We start from the raw sequence: 17,817 nt of genomic DNA on the forward strand, positions 1-17,817 counted from the left end.
GTGATAAAAACAGAACACTTGATGTGGGGTCAGGGACAAGAAAGGACCAGCACGATTGACATGCAATATGCTGCACAGATTCTTAGGGTCATATATATATATATTACATATATATGTGTGTGTGTATATATATATATATACCACCATCAGAATAATAAGCCTATCATCTCCAAAACTTTTCTCAAACCCACTGTAAGTCCTTCTCATCATCACCCTCATCCTGGGATAAACACTGATCTGCTTTCTGTCATTCTGTTCATTTTCTAGAATTTCACAGAAATGGAGTCCTACAGTTCTCTTTTTGTCTGGCTTCTTTGACTCAGCCTAATAATTTTCAGCTTCTTCCATGTAGAAGTGAATGTCCACATTTCATCCATTGTTATTACACAAGTACTTCATCGTACCTTTTATTCATCTGTTAATACACGAATTGTTGTCTACTGCAGATGAAGCTACAGAGGACAGTCTGTATAAGCCTTTGCATGGACATAGCTCCTTTTCTGCATTAAACACAGTAGAACAACAGGTCTGACTGCTTGGTACGTGGCCATCCTGTTAAGGGTCTGCCCATTTTCTGATAGAACCAACAGCACAGGAGAATTTTTGTTCCTCCACAGCCTCATCAACACTATGTATATATATATATATACATATATGCACATATATATCTATATCTGCCTCCTTGATCTTAACCATTAAAGCCCTGTAGCAACACAACATGAAATCTATACAACACAGCATTGTTAACTATTGACAGAATGTTCAGTGAATCTCTAAAACATATTCATCTCATAGCTGAGATATATATGTTGAACAGAAGCTCCAAATAACCACTATTTTCCCTTTTTTATGAATAGAACGTGCTATATTCCTCCTATACAGAGAATCATATGGTATGTGTCTTTCTGCAACTGGCAGCTATTCTAATATGCAGTTCTGGTACTACATAATGATACTATTGCTGGGTATCTTTTCCTACACTTTCATGAATGCATTTTCTTAGATGAAATATTGCTCCAATTTTTTGCTTGTTTTAAAAATTGAGGGTTTTTTGTGTGTTAAACTTGAATTTTCTGAAGCCTTTTATGTACTACTAAGCAAATAACTTTACCCTTTAAATAAACCAGATTTACATCTTTGTTATATTCTTATTATTGTGAAATATATGTGCTAAGGTAACTTCAGTCTTCAAATATTGCTGGGAAACTGGTATGAATCAGTTGCTCCCCCCATTATATCTAATTAAGTACTGATTTTATTCTTTTATTTCCTTTATATTGATTATTCTTGAATTCTGTCTCTGATTCAGTTTGAAGTTTATTTTTACTGTATTTATCATACCTATTGTCTTAGTAATCTGCTTTCTTTAAATGTAATAAATCCCCCAAAGGATTGCTATTCTTTCTATAAAAAATTGAGTTGTTTTTCTAGGTAGCTTTGAAAATTATTTGTATATGTTGAATATAAATCCTTTTTAATAATATACACACATATATGATTGACAAATATTTTGGTTTGTCTTTTCCCTTTATTTAGTGACTTTCAAAGAAAAGAACTTTCAAATTTTGATTAACATCTAATTTTTATCTATTTGTTCTTGTATGGATATGCATCTGAATAATTTTGCCTAAGCTAAGATTGCAAATGTTTTGTCTGTGTTTTCTCCTAGAAATTTTATAGTTTTCAGTTTTCCATTTGAGTCTATGGTCTATTTGAGTTACTCTAGTGTATATGTATGTATGAGGAATGGATTGAAATTCTTCTTGTATATATGTGCATCTGGATAGCCAAATTGTTTTGGCACCATTTTTTTGACTGCTCTTCATATCCCCCTTGTCCTGTGGTCAAGAACCAGTTGACAACACTGATGTGGAGCTGGATTTCAGTCGGTTCCATTGATCGCTATTGTTTTACAAATACCTACTCTCATACTTTTTGTAGCTATAGCATAATGTATAATTTTTCCAACTTTGTTCTTTTCTCAGAATTATTTTGGCCATTTAGGTTCTTTTTCTTACAAAATTTGGAATCACCTTATCAATTTCTATTTTAAGATATGCTAAGATTTTTTATTAAAGAATTTATTAACATTGATTTTTACATCATATTTCAAATGATGTATTTAACAAACAAGTTTTCAAGAAGGGAATCTCTAGACAATCACTGGCACTTAGATTTTAGAAAATAATTAAAGTTAGGCTGAGGGTGATATGCTAAGATTTTGATAGGGAGTAATTGGGCTTCAAGGGAATGTATCCATGAAAGAAACATATTTTTATATCTGAACAACTGGCATTTTTGAGACTAATACAACCTTTAAAACATTTTCCAGTATTAACTCCCAAGTTATTAAAAATGCACCTGTGCAAAATGGTATTATTCAATGCCAAAGGATACAAGGGAAAAAAATGTTCTAATTCAGGCCCTGATTTCCTATGATTTCACCCTTTTATTTTCCATCTCCTCCTAAAAAGAGAAGAATAAATGTAACTGTGTCGGGCATCCTTTCACCCTGAGGGGTGAAAACCATAGATACTTGAGAAGGTCTGTGCTGCCTCGAGTACTAAGGAGCCCTGTGCCATGCCCCACTCACCTGCCTCACTTGAGGTGCACGCACCAATCATTAGACTGGTGTTCTACAGGATTTTTCTCCCATTCGTTAGTACAAGAGGCACAAATCAAATATCTGTTGCAATACATAGTTCTGGGCTGGAGAAGCTGCTTGGTAACTGGCTTTTAGAGGTGTGGGGCAAAGGGGAGGAGGTTAATGAGAATGGAGGAAGATTCTAATGAGCTGACAAGAAAGGTCACAAATCTGGAATTTTGTGAAAGTTCTCAATTTTCAAGTGCCTACTCTGTAGTTGTTTTTTTTTTTTTTAACTGCCTAGTCCAAACAAAACACATACATGGGCCAAATTCAGTCTATTGGCTACCAAAGTTTAGCCTCTGATGGATGGACTATGTTATTTGCTTTCAGGATCAGCTCTCTCATCGGCTCCCTAAAGGATTTATTTCAACAATGCTCATTGAGCACTTGTGATATGCCAAGAAGTTCTAGGTTCCCAGGCTATCAGAGGAGCCTTCCTCTCATGGCCTGGGGCCTCCTGTTTCCATGTGGGGCTTAGATGGCATGGAGCGCCATGTCAGGGCAACCCACTATTCTCTCCTGAATCTGACCACTCATTTCAGACTTTCTATGAAAGTCTGGGTGATTATGGTTGGAAAAGTCACACGGGATTCCCTGAGGAGCTGACTTGAGAGCTAATGATTGAACCTAGAATAGAAAGAAGACAGGCCAATGTTCACCAGAATAGTACTGGTCAAACTTAGTGGAACATGAAATCAACATAGTAATTCTAATTAGGATTCAAATAAAATAGGATAGCATATAGTAAAGGTAAACATTTTCTATTTTGTTAAACTTTCGTTCACTTTCTCACATGTATATTGCTTCTGAAATATATATGTATATGTATATATACACAAATATACATAGTCTTGAAATAAACTTAAGTTTTTCAATAGTAACAGATTCAAAGGCTATTTGTTAATGATGAGCCTTTCTTTTTTATTTCTGAAATCTTTTTGTAACATGTATTAAACTTGCTAACTTTGCTGGTTCTTTGAAAGTGTGAGTAGGTACTGAGTACTGCCCAGGGAGGACTGTGCAGTCACAGGTTCTTGACTGAGCTCCATTAATAACAGAGTAACTTCCAGACAAGGAATTTCAGATGTCTTCCATATTTGTCTGGGAAGGAGTGATGGTGTCTCTGATGTTAAGAACTATGTTAGTTATCTATGTCATCTCCTCAAGTGACAAGGGGATCCTGGAATTTTGTCTCTGAAGGCAGTAAACTTCATGGTACATGTTTCTACAAACCACGTGATTTTTTCTACTGAATTTGTGATTGTGAAATATTAGAAATAAGCTCATATGATTTCCATGGGCTGGAAGACACTTCTGTATTTATACACCATTCTTCCTGAAAACAAGACCTAGAATTATATTTTATGACAGTGTTGATCTATTCAAACCTTTATTTTTTCCTTCTGATTATAAAAAGTAATTATAATTTTTTCATAGTCCCTCTCAAAAGTATTGTGAACCCTCACCACAGCCTCCATAGAACTTAGTGGGTAAGTTGACACTGATTAGACTTTTTTTTTAATCATTCATAAGTTGTGTTTTTTGTATTCTAATATACATATTTTAATAATAATGGGAATCAAGCCTGTATCCGTAAGAGCATCTCCATTAGACTCAGTCAACAGCTGGGTATGGGATAAGAGAGAGCATCATTATTCCTGATTGCTATTAGCAACTATCTTGACTAAGGTATGGAAGATGTTTTTGACTTGGTAAAACAAAAAAAATGAATGCCCTTTATTTCTCTCATTTAAGGCAGTAACATGCACCAGAGCTTCTGTTACTCTTCCTGATTTATCAGATGAACAAGTGCCATAATTAGCATTTACTTGTTTCATATAATATAAAATGATCACTAAATATCTGTTTGTCTCCTTTTTTTTTGGCCAGTCCTTGGGCTTGAATTCAGGGCCTGAGAACCATCCTTGGGCTTTCTCAAGGCTAGAACTGTACCACTTGAGCCACAGCACCACTTCTGGCTTTTTCTATGTATGTGGTCCTGAGGAATTGAACCCAGGTATTTGTGCATGCTAGATAAGCACTCTACTACTGGGCCAAACTCCAAGCTCCTGGCTTCTCTTATTTTTAATTACTTTCTTTTTCTGTAATCACGTAAAAAGTGGTTTATCTTTTCAGTACCCAGTGCTCTTAAGACTCTACGACAGAAAGTCGGCTATTATTTTTCATACATTTGAGTCCTCATGACTTTACTGTGTTACAGAAATTACAATGTTGGGGCCTGGAGTGTGGCCTAATGGTAGAGTGCTGGCCTAGCATGCACCAAGCCCTGGGTTCAATTTCTCGCTACCGCCTACACAGAAAAAGCTAGAAGTGGTACTGTGGCTCAAGTGGTAGAGTGCTAGTCTTGAGGAAGCTCAAGGACAATACCCAGGCCCTGAGTTCAAGCCCCAGGACTAGCAAAAAAAATGATAATGTTCATTCTTCAATAAAGAGACTCAGAACAATGGGAAAAATATGCAGAGCAAAATATCCAAATTCTTTCATCCCAGAAATGTCTCGTTAACTTCAAGTGAGCATCTGTTTAAGCATGTTTACAGATGAGAAGATGGATGGGTGAGTGGATAGATTGATAAATAAACACTAGATAGACAGACAGACAGAGAGAGGTACTTTCATGAAAGTGGGAAGTAGGATCAGAGTTTATAGTCATGGCCAAGTATTTAAAGTGATAAACTAGAGAATAGGATTACATGATACATTCTAATTCTTATATTTAAAATTATCACATTTAAAAAGAAACTAAATAAGGGATTTCTAAACTTCAGGTAATCATCTTTTCACAAAAAGAAATGTTGGCCTAGTCAAGTTTTGCTTATACCGTTCACCTTTTAATCACCTGTTATATTACCTTGTAGAATACACTGTAATGCCTGTGCTTGGCATTTTCTTTCAGAACACCCCCCCCCAAAAAAAAAGCTCAATTCTATCTTAGGCGACATGTAAAGAAAAGATGTATTAATAAATGATTCATCGTTGACTTAATGAGAAGTCAATAAGCATAAGAACTATATAAAACAATCAAAAGTGCTTGAAAAGATAGCATAACATACTACACCTAGATGAAACCTTAGATGTCATCTGATTTTATCTTTCACAGATGAGAACAATCTGAGAGAAGTGAAGGACTTATCCCAAGCTTCAGGGCTAGCAAGTGACAGGCTTAAGTGTAGTCTGCTGGTCTGTAGCCCAGAGGGTGCCTTCCTTCCTGCTTGTTAATTTAGTTAAGGACACAATTATTGCTGTCAATTTTGATGTCGAACTTTCCAGATCTGACCAGCAAATCAAGTTTTCCATTATAGTAAGTAGGATTTATTTATATTTTTGCAAGATGGCTTTGTTCTTTGGAGCAGTTTGTCACTTCATCATCCTGGAAATCAGTTTCAGAAAGAACAGGTGTCTTCTCCACTCTTGGAGAAAAACAGATTGTTCTCTGTGATTCTCTAGCAGAACAAGGACTGTTGTGTGTGTTTGGGGTTTGGGGGTGTCTTTTCTGTTCTTTTTATTGACATGTTGAACACTTGGAAATCAGTGTTTCATTGGCTTGAAGTTTTTTCTTTGACTTTTTCATATTACTGTTATTATAAAGATGATGTACAGAGCAGTTACAGTTATACAAGTCAGGTAGTGAGTCCATTTCTCTTTAGACACTCCTTTCCTTGTTCTCTCCCAGGTTTTCACTTCTTTTTCAAGGTTCTTTTTTCCCCCTCTCCAGATAGCCAATCCTCAGCCAAGGGGATTTTTTTTTTTTCAATCTCATTTGTCATCCTCTGGGGAAAGGGTTGACACTTGAGTCCTGAGTGGTGGCCAGAGTTTGGCTTCCTCAGAACATCCCATCCTGACCCTTGCCACCCACCATAGATAAACTCCTTGTCTTGCCTTGGAGTATGTGAGGAGAGGAGATTGTTGGCTTACTGTAGCTCTTACCCTTCATCTAATCTTTCTTTCTCCTTCCTTCTCTCGTCTTTCTTTTTCCTGCCCTCTTGTCTCTTTTTCCTCATTCTTTGTGCTTCTCAACTCATGTCATATTGTGTTTCATTAATTTTTCTATAAAAAGATTTTCTCCTTTTCATTCATTTGCTTTCATTTTCATTTCCATTTCCATTCTCCTTGACATAGCTGTTTGTTTAAACACATACTCTTTTTTTTCTTTTTTTTAGTTATTTTTTATTGTAATTAATAAAAGGGTTACATGATATTTGCCATATAGAAGGGGCATTAATTCACATACATTGATACCCTTTCACATGTCTTGGTACCCTTTACCCTCCCCCCTACCCCACCCCCGTCTTGGTTTTCCCCCCTTCCCTATCAAATTTCAAATAATCAAATACAAATAAATTCAATATATCAGACAACAGAGTGAGGTACTGTAACAATATGAGATACCCAAGGGACAGCAAAGGAGATGAGAGATAACATAGTGCATTAAGGACAACAATCATTTATATGGCTTTTGTTTCAATATCCTGGAGGTCCTTTCAATTAGCTTCAAACTATATGGCCTTATGTATCAAGGTTTTGCTCTATTGCAGATCTCTGCTAGTAGAGCCCAAGGTTTCTACTGATTATGATAAATGAGGGAAACCATTGAGCCTAAGTTCCGTTGAGTCTGGCTTACTTCACTTAATATGATTTTTTCTAAGTCTTTCCATTTCCTAACAAATGAGTCGATGTCGTTTTTTCTGACAGCAGCATAGAATTCCATTGTGTACAAATACCACAACTTGTTGATCCACTCATCAACTGAGGGACATCTAGGTTGGTTCCATATCTTTGCTATGGTGAATAATGCTGCAATGAACATTGTTGTGCTAGTGGATTTAGTATGCCCTTGTTTCTGGATGGTTGAGTAAATGCCAAGTAGTGGAATTGCTGGGTCATAGGGGAGTTCTATGTTTAGCCTTTTGAGGCACTGCCATACTGCTTTCCATAGTGGTTGAATGAGTTTGCACTCCCACCAACAGTGTAGTAGTGATCCCTCCTGGCCACATCCCCTCCAGCATCTGTTATTATTCGTTTTCCTGATCCTGGCCATTCTAACTGGAGTGAGGTGGAATCTTAGAGTTTTTTTGATTTGCATTTCTTTTATGACCAGATATGTTGAGCATTTCTTCATGTGAACACATAACATACTCTTTTATTAATGTGTGGGTTTTTTTTTTTTTTTTTGCTAGTATCAGAGTTTGAACTCAAGGCCTCATGCTTGCTGGGTTTACTTGTATAGCTGGAACTCGTATTATTTAAACTATTCCAATAGCCTAGATTTTTGCTAGTTTTGTTTAAGTCTTCAAACTGTGATCCTCTGGATCTCAGCCTCCTCAGAAGCTAGAATTACAGATGTTGAGCTACTGGTGTTTAAGCTTTGTGTGTGTGTGTTTTTGAGTAGCATTTTGAATGTTATTTTTCACTTGTATTTTATGGATTCTTTGTTTTGCATTGTTAGTCTGACTGCCAGTATTCCAAAGGACTTTCATATTCTTTCTCTTACTCCCTGTGATGAGCATTTAAATTGCTTCTATCCTGCCTGATCCTTCCTGGATTCCTTCTGTCTGTTTCCTGGCTGCCATGTGTTGAATAGCTCTGTTCCATCATGCCCACAATAGAATGACAGCTCTGAAACCATGAGCAAAGTAAATCTTTCCTCCACTTAAATTATTTGACTCACATATTTGATCATAGACATGATAAACTGACTAAAACATATACACATAAAGATTGTCAAATAAGTGTTATGTGATATCGATATAGTAAGCATTTCTATATGATACTTATTACATATTATATGTGGCATCTATATAATATGTATTTTTTTTGCCAGTCCTGGGCTTTAGCTCAGGGCCTGAGCACTGTCCTTGGACTTTCTCAAGGCTAGAGTTCTACCACCTGAGCCTCAGCACCACTCCCAGCTTTTTTCTATGTATGTGGTACCGAGGAATTGAACTAGGGTCTTTGTGCATGTTAGGCAAGCACTATACCACTAGGTCAAACTCCCGGTCCAATATGTATTTTTATAATGTAATTTCTATATGATGCTTATAGAGATGTCACTTTTTTTTGCCAGTTCTGGGGCTTAAACTCAGGGCCTGGGTACTATCCTTGGGCTTTCTCAAGGTTAGTGCTGTACCACTTGAGCCACAGCACCACTTCCAGTTTTTTCTGTGTGTCTGTATGGTACCAAGGAATCACACCCAGAGCTTGGTGCATGGTAGGCAAGCACTCTACCACTGGGCCATATTCTTGGCCCCTAGACATCACATTATTGTATATAATATATACATATAATATCCTATACATGTAATTATTATATTGCTACATATTATTTCTATGTAATATTATATAATGTATGATATTGATATTCCTGTGTAACATAATTATATTAATGTATAATTATAGCACTGTAACATAATACTTATATATCACATCTATGATACTTATTTTATATATGTATCATAAATATGCTATATAAAAGTTTGCTGTAAAAAACCAGATTGTTAGGTTATAAGGTATATGCATATTTGCAGGCAAAAATAATGAAATAATCATACAAACTTTATTCATTTCCCCTATGTGTCTTTCAGAATTTTTCTTGAAAGAAAAAGATTATATAGTATTTTCCATTTTCCCAGCTTGCCATCAAGAATAACTGCCTACTCTTTATTCCCAATAGCAGTGAATAAGATTCCCATCTCACACTGCCAAAATGATACTGTCCACATATCTGTGCACTTAAAATAACTTGCTTACACTTTAGTTTCTGAAATTTTGGCATGTCAGCATCCCTTCATATGCTTGCTTTTATGATTTCTCTAATTTGAGTCACCTATTTGTAACTTTATCTTCTTCCTGTGGAAGCTATTATCTTCCTGTTCATTTCCAGGAGAACCTTAGACAAATAGTGTGCCCTTGTTGGTTTTAGACAACAGCAAGTTTCTTTTCCCATTTTGCTTTATCAGTGTGGATAATGTCTTCCTTATGGCACAGAAATATTTCACTTTGATTTAAAAAGTTATCTTTGGAGAGATTAACATTAAAAATCACCTTCTGTCATGGGTTATGAAATTACTCCCACATTAATTTCTACTAACTTTATGCTTGGGCCTTTAACTTCAACTAATCTGTCACTGTTTATGGTATGATGTCAAAAAGCTCATTTCTTTCTCTATATATAATTAGCAAATTTTCCCTAGTTTAGAGAAACTCCTGGTCTTTCCCCTTATGAAATTGTAATTGTCCTTAAAAGAAAGATAGCTTTATGTTAAAATAATGTCATCTCATTTAGCACAAGAATGACTCTACTTTTATTCAGTTTTTATTTTGTCTTTTGAATTTCAATTTGATTTCCCCATTGAGATTTTATGGCCTTACTAACTGAATTTCTACATCCTTTATAGTTCTCCTTGCTTAGTATATTTTATTGTATTTTGTATTTGATTACTATTATAATGTTTAAACATGATTTGTTTTTGTTTTCATCTAAACTTTTGTATCAGGCAATTTTGCTTAATCCTCTTATTCAAGTAATTTTATGTTTGTCATAGTCTTTTTCTACATATTGGATCATATATATGAAAATAGTGATAGCTTCATCTTTTTCCTTCAGATGCTCCTACCTAATTGTCCTCTTTCTTTTTGGAACTGGTCGGGATTTCAAATCCTTCTTTCCATGACGGTAATAACAGGCATCCTGTTCACCTTGTTCCCTTAACAGAAATGCTTTGCAACCTGCTCTGTTAAAGTAAATGTTTATTGAAGGCTTTTACTGACTTAACCAACTTAAGAAAACCTCCCATATTCTTGAGTTCTCAAATAAATATATTTTTAAGTCATCAGTAGATGTCAATCTCCATTAAATAGGTTTTTTTACATCTATTAAGAGAATGAATTTCTTCCTCTCTCTATTGCTATCTCAAAACAATAGAGTTTCTATGGAAAAATATTTCAAACATGGAATGATTTTACTTTTTATAGCATATTTTTGAGTGTAAATGCCTAGTAAAGAAATGTTCATTATTCTTATCCATATTGCAACCAGAATGGCAGTCATCCAAAAATCAACAGTGAATGTTGATGAGGATGCAGCAGGAAAGGAACTCTTTACATTGTTGTTACATAATTTTAAATTGGTGTAGTCACTACAGAAATAAGAATGTGGCTCCTCAAAAACTAAAACTAGACCTACCATTTGATTCTGTTGAGTCACTTATTGGCATAATAGCCAAAAGAATCCAAGCCAGTAAACAGTTGAGATACCTGCATACTCATGATTATATCACTGCTATTCACAACAGCCATCACTAGACTAATGAATAAAGGAAACATACTGTGTACCTGTTCATGCATTATTCAGCCATAAATGATGAATGTCATTGCTGGGAAGTGAATAGAACTGGAGGTCATTGTGTTAAGCAAATTAAGCTAGACTGAGAAGGACAGATATCACACATTCTCTCTCACAGATGGACTGTAGTCCTTAAAAATGAATGGTAAAAGAAAGGTAAAACATGTTATGTTTGGGGAGTAGGTGAGAGACGGATGTGGGAGAAAGGAGATGATGAAGGTGATAAACATGGTTAACCTACTTCATATGCACATATGCATGATAACATAACAATGGCACCTCTGTCAGCCTGGAACAAGATCCTCCTAATGTTACTTCCTGCCACAACAGGATGACAGACTCAGCTTCTTCCTTAATTTTTTTTTTTTTTTGCCAGTCCTAGGGCTTGAACTCAGGGTCTGGGCACTACCCACTTGAGCTACAGCACCAGTTCTGGCTTTTTCTGAGTATGTGGTGCTAAGAAATTGAACTCAAAGTTCATGCATACTAGGCAAGCTCTCTACCATTAGGCCATACTCCCGGCCAGGCTTCTTTCTTTGAGATGGAGGGTCTCTCAAACTTTTTTTTACCAATGTTTGCCTGGAACTATGATTTTCCTAATCAGTCTGGTTCATACCTGGGATGGCAGGTGTGCCATTACATATAACTGTTGGTTGAGTTAAGGTCTTGAGAAATTTTTGCTCACTTGGGATCCTCTTGATTTCAGTTTATCGAGAAATTACAATTGTAGGCACATTCTATACAGGCACTTTTTAAAAGCTGAATATTAAGCCATTATCAGGTGAGTATCCAGCAGAGATATTTTTTTTTGTCAGTTGTGGGACTTGAACAGTGGGCCTGGCCACTCTCCTTTAGCTCTTCAGCTCAAGGCTATCACCCTACCCTTTGAGCCAGCAAAGATTTTTGTTCCATTCTATACTTATTACTTCACTTCAGTAAGCTTTTTAACTCAAAGCAATTATGTTTTGCTCTTATGTCCTGAAATGTTGAAGTCCTATTCAGAAAAGTGGTTGCTTATTTAAGATATAAGCAAGACTTGAAAGATAAAACTTATTTATGGAACAAACAAAATCAGCTACTGGGAAAAAAAAAAAACATTGAGTTTTCTTCTGTGGTTGCCAAGAGGAGATAGAAGAAAGAGAAAACGTGATCTCTGCCTGTGATGAGCTTGGACAACAGTAAAGCCATATATAAAACAGAAAGAGAGTGTGTAAAACTTTTAGAGCTGACTAAGTGCCATAGGAATTGGCAAGCATACTTATAGTTTTGAAGTCAGAATAGCTATTGATAGGGATGAGGGAAGGAGGAGGAGAGAGTAAGAGAAGAAAGGGCTGCATTGTATTGTGAAATGGGGATGAAGGAGTGAGAGAACAAGCAGATGGGAGAAAAGGATGTAGTCTGCTTATTGCTTTAAGTGGATCTTTAACTTCACTGTGTTAGGTAGCTCTATATGATGTTCTTTTGGGTCCGATGAATTTTAGCTTCACAGAGAATGGGATTCAAAGAATGCATGAAAGACTTAGCATTTATAAAAGAGGGGACATTTTGTCCTAGACAGAGAGTTATATTCTCGCTTAGGGTTTTAAACACTAGAATGGGCATTCTTCTGCCGCATTGTCTGATGGTTTCTAAACATAAAGAATGCCACCACTTCCTCTGGTATAAGAGTTTATGTGTTCATTGTGGAAGGAGAGATATCATTCACAATTAGAAGAAGCAAGGCTGGGATGCTAAGGGCTTACAAGTCTGGCGGAGACTCTGCACAGCACACCACCTGTAACGGCAGTGGTTCTCCTGTGGACAAACACTAGCTTTTCAGACCTTAGTCATTTGGGTTCTACTTACACAATTTTTGATCAATCTGTACATCTAATTTCATGCTTTTCTTTCTATTTATCTTTATTTTAATCAACTTTTCTTATTTACTTTCTGTTAGTCTGTTTTAGATATTTAATTTACTTGTTTCAATCCTGGCAATCACAAACAAGATTCTTGCCTCTGCCTAAAGATGTCTTGCTGGAAGGCTTGATCTGCTTAGTGGGATAGTATACATGTGCTAGTTATCTGAGCCCCAGCCATCTCCCAGTTACATGGTTGGGATAGGTGTCCCTAAAAATATAGGAGAATTAGACAAAAGCCTGTCCATACTTTCAGACAGTTGGCTCACAGCATTTGTCACATGCAGAGCTGGCCAGAAATGAGCAAGGGGACAAGAGAGTAGCAGAGGCACAGACACTCCCCCAATTACCTAGTCAAAAACCAAAACAAACCTAATTTGCTAGCACCAGACAATGTTCAACTTTGTGCCAGGCAGGTCCTTTAAAAAGTGGCAGCCAGGGAAAGAACCATCCCTGGTGATCCTTCAGAAGCAGTGCTAGGAAAAGAAGGTTCTGGAACAAAATCTTGAGGCTCAGTGCAAATTCAGATCCATAAGCAAAAATTCCACTTGAGGGGGTGAGTGGACAGATAGACACTCAGTTACTGTCATCTTAGCAGATGGATGTCAGGCAGACTGCAACCAAGTTTAGGAAGTGCAAGGTCAGGTTCTGTCCTTGCCCCTGTGGGCTTGGCCTGGATAGTAAGTGTTCTAGTGGCCTCTGTGTATAGTGACCAACCCTCCTTAGGACTGGCCCTGCTCTCCACTCTTCCTACTGCCCGATGGTCTCTGCAGATTGTTTTTTCTCAGCAAGATTCTGGGCTTTGCTTCTTTAGCAGCCACACATTTTCTTGGCAATGTTTCCTGTTGAAGAAGCCAGGAAAGAGGCAAAGAGGGTGCCTTCCTGTGGAGAATCCAGTTTTGTTCAGGTTCCCTGCAGGCCCAGAGGCCTGGGCCCAAATGAAACCCCTGCAGTCATTCTGAAGTATACCAGAACTCTTGGCTAGACCTTTAGAAAAACTGTGGAAGCAAAAGCAGCCTGTTACAACGCAATGAACTCAATGTATCTTTTCTATATATTATCCTCCATGTATCATTTATATATTAAAGAGAGGAAACAGACTAAATTACTATCATCGGAGTTGTCTGGTAGAGGGTTTATCTTTTGCCTTTTTGTCTTCAAATGTAATGCAGTAAACATTTTTATAGCTGCTAAGTGACATTTCTTTTTTATGAGTATGTGTGTGGGTGTTAGAGCTTGAACTCAGGGCCTGAACACTGTTGCTGAGATTCTACTGCTTGAACTACAGCTCCACTGCTGGCTTTTCATTGGGAATAAAAGTCCCTTGGAAGACTGATTTTGGATCATGATCCCCAGATCTCAGCCTCCTGAGTAGCTGGGATTATAGGCAGGAGCCACCGCACCTGGATCTAAGGGACATTTCTGAAGCCATAAAGCATAATGGTGTCCTGAGCAGCTTCTAAGAGGACCAGAACTCTCTCACATGGAGGCATCATGGACTCTCCACCCTGATCACAACTGACCTGCCTGAGATGTTGGTTTGCTGATTCACCTGTGAATTTCTCTCCTCCTCAGGTGACCAGATGGCTGGGATTCCCGCACACCTTCTCAACAGCTCTCCTTCAGACCGGCAGATTAACCAGCTGGCCCAGAGACTCGGTTCAGAGTGGGAGCCCGTAGTGCTGTCACTGGGACTGACTCAGACTGACATCTACCGCTGTAAGGCCAACCACCCCCACAACGTACAGTCGCAGGTAGTGGAGGCCTTTGTCCACTGGAGGCAGCGCTTTGGGAAGCAGGCCACCTTTCTGAGCTTGCACAAGGGTCTCGAAGCCATGGAGGTGGACCCCTCGGTGCTCCAGCACATGCTGGAATGATGTCACCCAGCACCCACTGGGGAGTGGGACCCCAAGACACGCATTCTTGGTCGAAACTTTCACTGAGAGCAGGTGGTTTCTTGTTTGGTTATTGCTTTTAATGATAGTAGATGGAAAGAGAAAACAGTGTTTCTCTTAATATTATTGTATTGCTTTTACCTTTTAAAGGCCAGATTACTCAGTACAGTGCAATGGTGCCACCATTCATTGTTTTTAATTAAAGATTGCATTGTTGTTATGTGCTGGTAGCTCATGCTATGAAGGAGGCTGGAATCCAAGAATTGTTATTTGAAGCCAGCCAGGAAAGTCTGTGAGACTCTTAACCTCCAATAAACCACAGAGAAAAAACTAGCAGTGGTGTGGTGGCTCAAGTAGTGGAGTCCTAGCCTTGAGCAAATGAAGGTTAGAGACAACACCTAGGCCCTGAGTTCAAGCTCCAGAACCAACAACAAAAGAGGTTGCATTGTTGTCACTGTGCAATCTTAAACTGTGTGATTGTCTTTTAATAGATGGTAAATCATAGTTGGTCCCCCAGAAAAGTACCTTTCTTTATGTTTAAAGAAAAATAAATTAAGCAAATAATCAAACAGATACTCAACAACCACAACATGTTACCACAGTGCCTGTAAGTATCCTATCTATAAAGAAATGTACTTTCACATTGCCTGGAATCTGAACTGTGGACTTTGTTATTCATAAGGATGATGGTAATAAAATACTAATTGTTATATAATGTACCCCTTTCATGAAAAACTGTGTGGCTTTTTTTCTCTCACTTTTGTATGAAGTAGATAACAGATATAAAATCTCAGTAGGCACTCAGTTGTAACAGAAGATACAAAGTGGAATTGTTATCAGCCCCCTTCCCCTATCACGGTAAGTGATTCAGGCCGGATGTCTGTAGGAAGCATAGATAAGAAGCTCTGTGCAGAGGACCGGCCTGAATCTCCAGACCCTTCCTTTTATGAACAGTTTACTACTGTCCTGTGCTGTTAATTTCAAGCATGAACTTGGGAGACACAGTTGGGGGGAGGTGGCATCAACTTTTCCTTGATGAAATGACCCAAAGTGGTCTGCTGGCAGGAGTGCAGGCCTGCTAGAATGTATCTTTCACACAGATCCTCCCTGTCGGCTGCCATTCCCAGCCGCCATTCCCTCCCCAACTCCTGCCCATCCAAGGAGCTCTAGTCCTGCTCCCACACAGCTGCTTCCATTGGGGAACACTATCTGTGTTCAGCCTCAGTTTCTTCATTGGTAGAATGATTGTGCTCACCTCCAAGATCTTCCTTGTCATGATAGCAGTGATATCCACCCCTGGGGTTGACACATGTATTGCTAAGGTTTAAAATTCAATGTGATTTTATTAATCAAGAGAGGGATAGATGAACAGTCTCACTTGATGATCTACCATGGCAGGCTGTGTTGTCGTTGGATAATTTGTTTGTGACAGTATCTCCCGGTGTGGCCCAGGCTGGCTGGGAATTCACAGCCCTGCCTCAGTCTGCTCAGTGCTGGGGTTGTCCTTCTTAAGCAAAGAATCCATTTCATATTTCTAATGTAATTCAGGATTTTATTTTTCAAAAGGGTAGAACTGAGATCCAGAGCAGTAGAGGAGAACCTGAAGCAGGTGCTTATAAGGAGGACAGTGGTGCATTGAAAACCAGTGTAGGCATCTGGTACGTGCACCCCTTTACTAACTCAGGCATTCCACCGTGCATTCACTTCCCACACAGCCCTCTCAGTAACTCATCATCTTGTAAAGTTGGTGGTTTGGGCCACACCACTGCATCCCAGTGAGAGACTAGACTTCTGTGGCATCTTCCATAAATTGCTCATCATTTTGAACCCGGCCCTTGTTCTCACCACGTGGATGTAGCTGTGCTCTCCTGCCTCCGACTCTGGCATTGAGGAAGTAAGTCTGGTGATTAGCTGGGTGGTCTTCTGCCATTTATAAAGATTCTATCATGCACAAAGACCCTTCTGTTTCCTGTCAGTAGTGAGGGGCAATTAGTAGAGGATGAGGCTATGGAAGGCTGACAGGGTCAAAGGACCATTAGACTCAGAGTTGCTGCCCTTAATGAGCACAGTGTGTTCACTGCTGTGTGACCATAGCAGCTCCTTGGGCCTGCTCCTTCCCTGTGCTGAGTGCAATCACAGAATAGCCTTGCTAATAGCATAACATTGTGTAGTGTTTACCTCTAGTGTGAAGAGTGATGCTTTGTAGCCCCTGCCTGCCTCTTAGATCATCAGGGAGGACACAGGTCTGTGAGGAACTCATGTGCTTATGTAGAGAAGAGTCTTCAATTCCAGAAGACTACCTACCTCCACGAAAAACTGGGATACATATAGTGGGGTAGCAAAAACAAAATGAGTCTTGTTCCACGTGTGTGTGTGTGTGTGTGTGTGTGTGTGTGCGCGCGCGCGCGCACAAGCACATGCAATAAAATACACATTTTTGTGTTATGTAAAACATAAAAATGAGCAAAAGCAAGGAAAATAAGAATTTCCCCTGCTCTTGTCTTCCAGAGAAAACTACCTATACCCAACTTTGCTCTCCGCCCTCCAGTTCATTTCTTATGACCATGGAAGAAATTCTTTACCAAATCTATTCTTTTGAGAGTAGATTGGGCCAGGAATTTGGCCTAGTGGTAGAGTGCTTGTCTAGCATGCACGAAGACCCGAGTTTGATTCCTTGGTACCACATACATAGAAAAAGCCAGAAGTGGTGCTGTGGCTCAGTGGTAGAGCTCTAGCCTTGAGAAAGCCCAGGCACCGAGTTCAAATCCCAGGACTGGCCACAAAAGAAAAATAATAGATTGCATGGTATATGATATTTTACAATTGCCTTCTTTGACTTAACATACAGTTATCTTTCTCATGCCATTGAGCCACCATCCTTTGTGTTTGAAACTCGGTTGCAAGTCCTAAAGTTTTTGCCAGCACCCTTGAAGAGATTAAAAGATAGTTACTAAATATAATCATGGCCTTTTACCCTGAAACCACCCATCATCATCCCACTCTTTGCTTATTTACCTT

General features: G+C 38.4%; 1 protein-coding gene across 2 annotated transcripts in view; it reads left to right on the top strand.

Annotated features, from left to right (window-relative positions):
• The window catches only part of Cradd (CARD and death domain containing adaptor protein), a 135,290-nt gene extending 119,756 nt beyond the window's left edge, over window positions 1-15,534 (top strand). For both annotated transcript variants that reach the window (XM_090328395.1, XM_090328396.1), the window contains exon 3: window positions 14,480-15,534. In XM_090328395.1, the coding sequence (XP_090184521.1) occupies window positions 14,480-14,781 (302 nt within the window). In that variant the 3' untranslated portion in view covers window positions 14,782-15,534. The remainder of the gene's footprint in view (window positions 1-14,479) is intronic.
• The last annotated feature ends 2,283 nt before the right edge of the window (window positions 15,535-17,817 follow it).

This window comes from Megascapheus bottae, chromosome 2 (assembly GCF_031878675.1).
Source record: "Megascapheus bottae isolate mThoBot1 chromosome 2, mThoBot2.hap1, whole genome shotgun sequence".
Lineage (NCBI taxonomy): Eukaryota > Metazoa > Chordata > Mammalia > Rodentia > Geomyidae > Megascapheus > Megascapheus bottae.